This window comes from Bufo bufo, chromosome 6 (genome assembly GCF_905171765.1).
Source record: "Bufo bufo chromosome 6, aBufBuf1.1, whole genome shotgun sequence".
Classification (NCBI taxonomy): domain Eukaryota; kingdom Metazoa; phylum Chordata; class Amphibia; order Anura; family Bufonidae; genus Bufo; species Bufo bufo.
Window position 1 is genome coordinate 71,639,681 of NC_053394.1, and position 12,155 is coordinate 71,651,835.

Sequence of the window (12,155 nt, forward strand, 5' to 3'; positions counted from 1 at the left end):
AGATACAGTCTTGTTTAGCTGTTAACCCTTGCTTTGTTAGTGGAAAAAATGGGTTAAAATGGAAAATTAGGCAAAAAAATGAAATTCTCAAATTTCATCCCCATTTGCCAATAACTCTTGTGCAATACCTAAAGGGTTAACGAAGCTTGTAAAATCAGTTTTGAATACCTTGAGGGGTGTATTTTATAGAATGGGGTCATTTTTGGGCGGTTTCTATTATGTAAGCCTCGCAAAGTGACTTCAGACCTGTTGTGGTCCCTAAAAATTTGGTTTTTGTAAATTTCTGAAAAATTTCAAGATTTGCTTCTAAACTTCTAAGCCTTATAACATCCCCAAAAAATAAAATATCAATCCCAAAATGCTACAAACATGAAGTAGACATATGGGGAATGTAAAGTCATCAAAATTTTTGGGGGTATTACTATGTATTACAGAAGTAGAGAAACTGAAACTTTGAAATTTGCAAATTTTTCAAAATTTTTGGTAAATATGGTATTTTTTTATGCAAAAAAATTTACTTTTTTGACCCAATTTTAGCAGTGTCATGAAGTACAATATGTGACGAAAAAACAATCTCAGAACGGCCTGGATAAGTCAAAGCGTTTTAAAGTTATCAGCACTTAAAGTGACACTGGTCAGATTTGCAAAAAATGGCCAAGTCCTTAAGGTGAAATAGGGCTGAGTCCTTAAGGGGTTAAGTACAGTGTCTACCATGCTTACTCATGCTGTGTGGTTGCTCTTCCGTGGATAAGCAATACGGGGATGGGCCCTAAAACATATAGAACACGAGTGTAACAACCTACAGTACACTGACTATAGTGACACGCTGTATGATTAAAATTTTTACAAGCTTGTGACCTACCGAGTCACTAAATCGGCCAGCCCAATTTAACAACCCCTGAACCGACCCTGCTATTCATAGGTGATGGGCCTGGAACGTTCCTAGTCTGTGTCGTTTTTTGGGTTTTTTTACAGTAAATTAAGAGTGGAACACCATTCAGCTGTATGCGAGAAATAATTACACGTAGTAGAAGCAGGGCCTTAAGACCCGCGAAGTGGCAACAAAACCATTCTGTGTTGATATTAGACCAACCAGTAACGTGCCGGAACTGAGCGAGAACAGCTGCTGCTTTAGCTGAAACGAACGGTAGTAGTCATAATAAGCCGTACCTCCATATTTATGACCTGAATACACCACCTTATATAAATACCGGTCCCACTCTTCCCGCCTATGTGACTGACTGGACAGATAACATCGCGAAATGGACTAAATGCTAGAACGAACTCAGAACATTTAACTACCTATGAAGTCTAACATTTTGGATTTGAGAATAATGGAACTTCCCCACAGGCTATGATCTTATTGTCAGGGACCTCATACGCTGCTACTAGTAGTGAAGCTAAATTAACATCCTTACCCTCAAGAATGTCCTGGCAAATGTTATGTAGAATATAATGTGACGGTGCTATGTTGGGTAAAATTGACTGACCCACCAGCAACCCTAGCTTGTGATGTTGAGGCCACTTGTACCACTAAGCTAGACAAAACATCCCTATTCTCCACCGTCTCCAGCTTAGTCTAGATGTCTGAACTTGAACACTGCATGAAGTTGGGTAAGAGATGTTTGTATAGTGTTCATGGACATTATCTCCTGACTGGGACCTGTAACCTCTAAGCAGAGGAGGCGGAAAAAAAGAAAAAGTTTTGCTTCCTAGCTGTTGCTGGGGAAGGTACCCCCCTCTTCAAGAACTCCGTCGTCAACTTAGGAATAGTCCAAGACCTCACTGAAGGAACAGCGCCCTGCTGAGATTGGAGATCAACACTTTCCTGTAACGAAGATGTTTCCTCGATGTCGGAAGCGTATGACATTAGGAAACTAAAACAGAACGAAACAACATTAAATGAGAAATGACCGACCTTAACCAAAGCCTTCTTGTGCCCTCTTTAATGAACCCGTGCTACCTAATGTCTGTAACGTGACCTGCTACCGCAACCATGCCAGTAGCCGTGACATGGATATTGAACCGTGCTTATACCCTCCACCAATCAACTACTACCCATGGCTATTGTCCTGTCAAGACCAACATTGCTCCTGCATTGTGTGTTGTAATCGTGACCGGACCGTCGAGACCACCATGCCTGTGGCCATTACCAGCTTACTGGCCTTGTACCTGTCGTAGTAACAGGCTTCGTAAAATATTGCGCCTGTAGTCGTGACAGGACCTATGATCGTGTCTGTAGTCGTGACAGACTTCGTAATATTGTGCCTGTAGTCGTGACAGGACTTATCACCGTGTCTGTAGTCGTGACAGGATTTGTAAGATTGTGCCTGTAGTCGTGACAGGACTCGTAGCCTCATGCCTGTAGTCGTGACAGGACTCATAACCTCGTGTCTGTAGTCGTGACACGATTTGTAAGATTGTACCTGTAGTCCTAATAGGATTCGTACCTTCGTGTCTGTAGACGTGATAGGATTTATAATATTGTGCCTGTAGTCGTGACAGGACTCGTAACCTCATGCCTGTAGTCGTGACAGGACTCGTAACCTCGTGCCTGTAGTCGTAATAGGACTCATGACCTTGTGTCTGTAGTCGTGACAGACTTCGTAATAACATGCCTGTAAGATTCCTAACCTCGTGTCTGTAGTCGTGATAGGATTTGTAATATTGTACCTGTAGTCCTGATAGGATTCGTACCTTCGTGTCTGTAGACGTGATAGTATTTGTAATATTGTGCCTGTAGTCGTGACAGGACTCGTAACCTCGTGCCTGTAGTCGTGACAGGACTCGTAATAACATGCCTGTAGTCGTGACAGGACTCATAACCTTGTGTCTGTAGACGTGATAGGATTTGTAATATTGTGCCTGTAGTCGTGATAGGACTCATAACCTCGTGTCTGTAGTCGTGACAGACTTCGTAATATCGAGCCTGTAGTCGTGACAGAACTTATGATCATGTCTGTAGTCGTCACAGACTTAGTAAAAAACGTGCCTGTAGTCGTGACAGGTCTTGCGTATGATTGTTCTATAGATGTGACCGCCCAACTTGTGCTGGCCCTACCCATGTCCATCACCCCAACCAGTAAACTCTACTATGTGGGATATATACGTGAACCCACCACCACAAAGACTTAAGTGAAAACTAGTGCACCCAAACGGTGACTCGACCTTGCCAAACGTACCTGGCAAGCAGTAGCACCGAACTGACACCAACTTGACCCAAGATGACACCCACGGACCTAATTTGCTACATTCTGAATGTCGCTTCTTGGTGTTTAAAAAGAGAATGAAAAATATACCGATGCCAATGCTACTGCCCCTTTTACATCTGAATTTCCCAGCAAACCCCTTCGCCCCAAACTGTCTGAGGAGCTTTAAAAAATATATTTTTTATGGACGCAAATATCCCAATAACATGGCATGATTCCATAATTGATACAGCCTGCTTATAGTATCCCCCCGAGTGGAGTGGGCTAACGGGTGAAGAAATAGCGACGGAGAGAAAGTGCGGAGCGCGAGAATGCTAGGTAGTTCCAACGTAATTGGTCGGTAATATATGTACGATTGCTACGGTTATGGAGAGCCTGTGCTGTTTTAAGGAGTAAGACTGGTGATGAAACGCCCAGTTTAATATCGTAGGGAGTAGTGCAGTTTAAAAAACACGGTTTATATACCTATAAATAAAAAAACATTAAAAAAAACAGTTTTTGGTTTTTTTAAATACACCTGCCCATTTTGCCTAAACATTTATTTCACTTTTACTGTATATTTGGCTGTAGGCTGTTTTGCCTATGGTGATAGGGTATCTTATTGTGGCAGTACTCTGCCTGTACTGACTCTACCCCTCATTCCTACCACTGATTTTGTCATGCATCTCAGCCACACAAACAAAGTAACCCGGCCGTTAACCCCAGTACCTATTGCCGGAGCTAAACATCGAATATGTTTGTGCTCAGAAGGTAAGTACTGTATCCTGCATGGATTCACTTGTGTGAATCATGTGCCTCCTTGCACGTGGCATCCACCAAGTTGCAGAGCTTGGAAATCTCAAATGCAATATGACTGCCAGATATTGCATTGCACCAGTACATGCATATCCACCACACCCTGAGCTGACAACCAACTGTTCCTTTTTTCATTTTTTTTTCTATTGTTTTACTTTGGCTTTCTTATGCAAATGTGTGAACACGCGGTCCGGCTCATTAGGCAACTACGTCAGGATTTCTTTTTCCTTTTTTTTATTTTTATAAATACGATGTGACCTGTGACCCTGCCCTGCAGATCCCCACCGCTGGGAAACACAGAGCAGGGCACCACGGAAGGCACTGCGCCAGGGAGGCCAAGACATCCCCAGGTACAGACCACGGACGCCGCTGCCCTGTGTCGGGACCGTCACTGCCCGCAGCCATATTCCGCCCCCGCACTGGCATTATACGCGTAAGCCTCCCCCCCACCTCCGATCCTACCAGGTCAGCCGTTGTTCCTGCCGCCCGAAAAAAGTGCTCCCCTTTCTCTGTGCATCCGGAATCTCCGCTGGTATGCAATGCCTCAAATCTGCTGAGACCGCACGCACGCCGACCCGAAAGCTGGTGTGCTGATGTCTCGAAGGACCCGAGGACAGCCCTAAATAGCAGCGTTCACCAGCCTCCGATCCCACAAATCTGAGAAATAAATTTGCCTAAGGCCTCATGCACACGACCGTTGTGTGCACCCGTGGCCGTTGTTCCATTTTCCGTGATTTTCTGCGGACCCATTGACTTTCAATGGGTCCGTTGAAAACTCGGAAAATGCACCGTTTGTCATCCGCCTCCGTGATCCGTGTATCCTGTCCGTCAAAAAAATATGACCTGTCCTATTTTTTTGACGGACAACGGTTCACGGACCCATTCAAGTCAATGGGTCCGTAAAAAAACACGGATGCACACAAGATTGGCATCCGTGTCCGTGATGCCAATAGCGGCCTGTTCACAACTTATACACACACACACACAGACCTGTTCACAACTTATTCTCCTCACAGCAGCTTCCCCTAGACTTCAAACCCCCCGTAGACATATGCTTGAAATTCTGAAGGGGGGTTCAGTCAATGCCCCTCATTGCCTTATTACTATTTCTAATAGGGCAATGAGGGGAAGGGACTGGATTGCCCTCAGAATTTGAAGTATATGTCTATGTATTATTATTAGTGTTGAGCGGACTTGTGTTTTGAAGTTCGGCGTACAAGGTTCGGGTTTGGGTTATCTAAGAATTCCATTATGGATTCCACTACTACGGACCATAACTTATGGTCTGTGGTAGTGGAATCCATAACGGAATTCTTAGATAACCTGAACCTTGTATGCCGAACTTGAAAACACAAGTTCGCTCATCCCTAATTATTATGTGTGTGTTTATAATTATAATTATATTTATATATATATATATACAGTCAGGTCCATAAATATTGGGACATCGACACAATTCTAACATTTTTGGCTCTATACACCACCACAATGGATTTGAAATGAAACAAACAAGATGTGCTTTAATGTCAGCTTTAATTTGAGGGTATTTACATCCAAATCAGGTGAACGGTGTAGGAATTCCAACAGTTTGCATATGTGCCTCCCACTTGTTAAGGGACCAAAAGTAATGGGACAATTGGCTTCTCATCTGTTCTATGGCCACGGGTGTTTTATTCCCTCATTATCCCAATTACAATAAGCAGATAAAAGGTCCAGATTTAATTTCAAGTGTGCTATTTCTATTTGGAATCTGTTGCTGTCAACTCTCAAGATGAGATTCAAAGAGCTGTCACTATCAGTGAAGTAAGCCATCATTAGGCTGAAAAAACTAAACAAACCCATCAGAGAGATAGCAAAAACATTAGGCGCGGCCAAAACAACTGTTTGGAACATTCTTAAAAAGAAGGAACGCACCTGTGAGCTCAGCAACACCAAAAGACCCGGAAGACCATGGAAAACAACTGTGGTGGATGATCGAAGAATTTTTTCCCTGGTGAAGAAAACACCCTTCACAACAGTTGGCCAGATCAAGAACACTCTACAGGAGGTAGGTGTATGTGTGTCAAAGTCAACAATCAAGAGAAGACTTCACCAGAGTGAATACAGAGGGTTCACCACAAGATGTAAACCATTGGTGAGCCTCAAAAACAGGAAGGCCAGATTAGAGTTTGCCAAACGACATCTGAAAAAGCCTTCACAGTTCTGGAACAAGATCCTATGGACAGATGAGACCAAGATCAACTTGTACCAGAGTGATGGAAAGAGAAGGGTATGGAGAAGGAAAGGAACTGCTCATGATCCTAAGCATACCACCTCATCAGTGAAGCATGGTGGTGGTAGTGTCATGACGTGGGCATGTATGGCTGCCAATGGAAACTGGTTCTCTTGTATTTATTGATGATGTGACTGCTGACAAAAGCAGCAGGATGAATTATGAAGTGTTTCGGGCAATATTTTCTGCTCATATTCAGCCAAATGCTTTAGAACTCATTGGACAGCGCTTTACAGTACAGATGGACAATGACCCAAAGCATACTGCAAAAGCAACCAAAGAGTTTTTTAAGGGAAAGAAGTGGAATGTTATGCAATGGCCAAGTCAATCACCTGACCTGAATCCGATTGAGCAGGCATTTCACTTGCTGAAGACAAAACTGAAGGCAAAATGCCCCAAGAACAAGCAGGAACTGAAGACAGTTGCAGTAGAGGCCTGGCAGAGCATCACCAGGGATGAAACCCAGCGTCTGGTGATGTCTATGCGTTCCAGACTTCAGGCTGTAATTGACTGCCAAGGATTTGCAACAAATATTAAAAAGTGAAAGGTTGATTTATGATTATTATGTCCCGTTACTTTTGGTCCCTTAACAAGTGGAAGGCACATATGCAAACTGTTGCAATTCCTACACCATTCACCTGATTTGGATGTAAATACCCTCAAATTAAAGCTGACAGTCTGCAGTTAAAGCACATCTTGTTTGTTACATTTCAAATCCATTGTGGTGGTGTATAGAGCCAAAAATGTTAGAATTGTGTCGATGTCCCAATATTTATGGACCTGACTGTATGTGAAGACAACCACTAACTGGCAGATGTTATGAATTGACTATATGCGCCATACCACTATCGATAGCGAACATTATATATCTAACAACTGATTATACCATAAACTGAAAGGATAAGTGGTACAATTATTATTAGAAGAAAAGTGAATTTGATTAATAGATTTTATAATTGAGTATTTTTGAGAGATCACTAAAAAATATATAGTTGTGATTGTGGGGTGTATATATAAAAGACATATAATTATTTGTACTATGGTGATTCTAGTATATAGACAGCCCAAAATCCACTGTTAGAAACACGTGGTTCAATATCATTGATACAATATGTATGTATGTATAAGTGTGTTTCATCTGTAGTAGGTTCTGCAGATTTCTTGTAGATCTAATATATATATTCATATGAGAGATATTGTAACGGCATACAAGGGAATGCTCCAAACTCCCGAACAGAACCTCACGAATAGCTGCTAGCAGACGAATAGGAAACATACCTAATCGGCTTACACTCCTAGCAATCAGTCTCTAACAGCATACAGTGAATCCCCCCAAGAACGAGACCAAGCTCCGTGTTGAGGGTAAAGCAGTGGACAGCCAGAGTTGTGTGTTTATTGTTCTTATACACATTCTTACACATTAGTACCACCCACAGGGTTTTGTAAAACAACCAGTAAACACGTACAATACACTCAGACACTCCCACACAAAATCCTTCCCCCTGCCTGTGATACAATTACCTTACACAATGGGTTAATGTAATTATCACAGGCAGGAGAATACACAGTGTTACACAATGTCTTCTGTCCTGGAGACAATTGGGAAGTAATCCAATTTATCTCCAAGGGCAGAGGCAAAACTTTATTAGCCACATGGTAGCAAAAGACAACTAGATGGTGTCGTTTCTGAAGAAACCACAGGATGTTGGCTTGAAATATGATTGGCTGTTTTTGGCTCCACCCACTTTTTAAATTTTTAATCCCAGTCCTCCAGTGACCAACTGTGCCAAGTTTGAAGACTGTGTCAATAAAAGTCTAAGAGCAGCGGCAGTTTGAATTTTTCCCGTTTAAACAAATAGCTGAAATTTGATTGGCCGTTGTAGACTCCGCCCACTTTTTATACATTTTTGACCCCAGTAACCCAATGACCAACGGTGCCAAATTTGGGTATTCTGGTTTGAATACTGTGAGAATGACAGCAATTAAAATTTTCTCATTAAAGTCAATAGGGAAAATCTGATTGGTTGTTGTTGGCTCCGCCTACTTTTTCTATTTTTGAAGTGGAAGTAACCTATGACCTGATTTCTGATATTTGAAGCCCCTGACATCAATAATGGCAGCATTTTTCAATTTTCTGCATTTTTCAATTTTCCCATTGAAATCAATCAAAGAAATCTGATTGGTTGTTTTTGGCCCCACCCACTTTTCTGAATTTTAATCCTAATCCTAAATTGTCCAATTGTTCCAAGTTTGGGGACCCTGCCATTAACAGTGTAAGATCAGCGGCAGTTTTAAATTTCCCCATTAAAACAACTGACTAAAATTTAATTGGCTGTTGTAGACTCCGCCCACTTTTTATAAATTTTAACCTTTGTCACACACTGACCCACCCTGCCGAGTTTGGGTGCTGGGGCTTAAATACTGTGAGAATGACAGCTTTTTAAAGGTTTCTCATTGAAGTCAATAGGGAAAATCTGATTGGTTGTTTGTGGCTCCGCCCACTTTTTAGAGTCCCCAAAATGAGACTGAAATTTTCAGGTTGACCCCATGACTAAGTGACCCAAGTTTGACGAATTTAACTTAAAAGCTGTACGAGTGGCAAAAGTTTAAAATTTTCCAATAAAAGTCTATGGGAAAAAATTGGATCTTCGGGGGGCCGCCCCAGGGGCCCGCAGGGTGGGATCGCTTAACAAAGCACAAGCAACCTATTCGGGTATGAGCCGAACAAGTGTGCAAAGTTTGGTAATTGTACTCCTAAAACTGTGGGAGGAGTAGCGTATAGAAAATTGCTAAATTTTCATTGGCCGTTGCTAGCTCTGCCCACTTTGGGGTGTCCCCCCAAAATTCACAGTTTTGTTCGGGGTGACACCAACAATATGTGATCCGAGTTTGGGGAATGTAGCTTCAAAACTGTGCGGGTGAGAGTGACTTGAAAATTTTCCCTGTCAAAGTCTATGGGAAAAAAGTGGCGTTTGGGGGCCCGCCACAGGGGCCCGGAGGGTGGGAACGGTTATTAAAGCACAAGCAACGAACTTTGCTATAAGACGAAGAAGTGTGGAAAGTTTGGGGTATGTACCCCCAAAACTGTAGGAGGAGTAGCGTTTAGAAAGAGAGGGGGCGCCAAGAATAACTAGAAGGTGTCGTTTCTGAAGAAACCACAGGATGTTGGCTTGAAATCTGATTGGCTGTTGGTGGCTCCACCCACTTTTTTGAATTTGAATCCCATTCCTCCAGTGACCAACCGTGCCAAGTTTGAAGACTGTGCCAATAAAAGTCTAAGAGCGGCGGCAGTTTTAAATTTCCCTATTAAAACAACTGACTAAAATTTGATTGGCCGTTATAGACTCCGCCCACTTTTTATAAATTTTAACCTTTGTCACACACTGACCCACCCTGCCGAGTTTGGGTGCTGTGGCTTAAATACTGTGAGAATGACAGCTTTTTAAATGTTTCTCATTGAAGTCAATAGGGAAAATCTGATTGGTTGTTGTAGACTCCGCCCACTTTTTATAAATTTTAACCTTTGTCACACACTGACCGACCCTACCGAGTTTGGGTGCGGTGGCTTAAATACTGTGAGAATGACAGCTTTTAATAGGTTTCTCATTGAAGTCAATAGGGAAAATCTGATTGGTTGTTGTAGACTCCGCCCACTTTTTAATGTCCCTAAAATGTGACATAAATTTGCAGGTTGACCCCATGACTAAGTGACCCAAGTTTGGTGAGTTTCACTCCGAAGCTGTATGAGTGACAAACGTTTGCATTTTTCCAATAAAACTCTATGTGTCGGGATTCGAACCCGTGACCAGCCACTTCCCAGGCGGTAGCCCTGCTTACTAGGCTACCGTCCTCTCTGGACATTCCTCCCTGAAGCGTATTAGTTAACCTCAGTCTTGCCAAGCCTTGCTCATTACCCTTGATTCCCCACACCTGGTACTTCCCTATATAAGTCCAGCCCCTTGCACTCCAGTTTGCTGATTATTGAGCTCCTGAGCCTTGATCAAGCTTCTCTTCATCTGTTGTTCTTACTACTGCTGGAAGTCCACCGCTGACCAGGAATTGCCTACCGACTACACTTCTGCCTTATCCCTACCTACTGAACTGCTACCACCGTTGCCATCCGGATTGTCTGACCACGCTTACTACCTGCCTGCGGTCCTTGCCACTGGGCTCCACTCCTACCTCCAGCCAGCGGTCCTCTGACTCAGGTGAGCCTGTAGGACTGTTACAGAATAATCAGCCACACTATGGAGTCCGCAATGGCCACTCTGCGTAAGCAGGTCTCCGAACTTCAAGAATTTGGTACTACATATCAGGAGAAATTTGCCCAGCTCCAAGGCGTAGTCCAAAGCCAGCAAAGGGAGATTATTGAACTACAGAGGCAACACCTGGACGTCCGCGGCGCGGCCGCAGACACCCGCATGCCACTCCCATCAAGATTCGGCGGCGACAGACGCCAGTATCGGGGGTTTCTAAACCAATGCCGCATCTATTTTCAGATGTACCCGGCCCCCTTCACCACCGAGAAAAAGAAGGTGCTATTCATTGTCAATCTCCTGACGGAAGAAGCATTAGCATGGGCATCACCTTACGTGGAGACTAACAGTCAGCTCCTGAACGACCTAAACAACTTCATCACCGCCATGAGCCAAGTCTTCGACGACCCCAACCGCTGTGCGACAGCTGAGGCGCGACTACATGGTCTGCGGCAAGGGAGACGCTCCGTCGCCGAATACACCGCCGAGTTTCGCCGTTGGGTCACGGACACCACCTGGAACCCAGCGGCACAGAGGAGCCAATTCCGGCGAGGCCTGTCAGAATTAATAAAGGACGAACTCGCCAGAGTTGAGGCCCCGGACGATCTGGATGACTTCATTCAGTTATGCATCCGGATAGATCAAAGACTCTCCGAGAGGAAGAGAGAAAGACTCTGGTCCTCGGACCACAGACCCACTTACTCCTTCTCTTCCAACGCCCAGCGCGACCCCCAATCAGCAACTGAACCTATGCAGGTCGATGCTGTACGTAGGTCTCTATCTACAGCTGAGAAGGAGAGACGGCTGGCCGAAAACCTCTGCCTCTACTGTGGGGAGCCGGGTCATTTTGCCATCAAATGTCCTCATAAGATCCGAAAGACTATTGCCGTCACGGAACTAAAGGAGCAACCACAGACTCCAACCCCGTCAGCAGCCCCGGAAAATAACAATACGGCGGCTCATGGATCCCATTTCATCATTCCCATCCTCATCGACATTGAGGGGTGACAACTCCCCTGTTCAGCGATGTTAGACTCTGGGGCGGGAGGCAACTTCATGGACCTAACCTTCGCCCGCGAAAAGAACATTCCACTGACAATCAAGGCAGCCCCCGTTGACCTGGAAACCGTCGACGGATCCCCACTCTCCTCGGGGCCAGCCACTCACGAGACCACCGAACTACAACTCCTCATAGAACCCGATCACCGCGAAAAGATCCACTTCTCGCTGATCGCTTCCCCGAAGTTCCCGGTGATCTTGGGCATCCCTTGGTTGGCCACCCACAACCCCTCGGTGGACTGGGAAACCCGCTGCATACGATTCCCGTCCGAGTTCTGCTCGCTAAATTGCTCCCACAGACCCGTCCTTCCACCCGAAGACACCACCATCTCAAAGCTATCCGTCAAGGGTCTGCTACCCCCTCAATACAGCGAGTTCCAGGATGTCTGCGACAAGAAAAACGCAGACAAGCTGCCACCACACCGACCCTACGACTGCCCTATAGAACTGTTGCCCGGGGCCGAAATACCCTTTGGCAGTATCTACTCCCTCTCAGAGCCTGAACTCAAGGCTCTGAAAGAGTACCTGGACGAGGACCTGAGGAAGGGGTTCATCCGGCCCTCC

General features: G+C 44.5%; 1 protein-coding gene across 1 annotated transcript in view; it reads left to right on the top strand.

Annotated features, from left to right (window-relative positions):
- Positions 1 to 3,942: 3,942 nt before the first annotated feature.
- The window catches only part of LOC121005523 (arsenite methyltransferase-like), a 79,458-nt gene continuing 71,245 nt past the window's right edge, over positions 3,943 to 12,155 (top strand). Inside the window, exon 1 of the mRNA XM_040438295.1 lies at positions 3,943 to 3,959. Within this exon, the coding sequence (XP_040294229.1) occupies positions 3,943 to 3,959 (17 nt within the window). The remainder of the gene's footprint in view (positions 3,960 to 12,155) is intronic.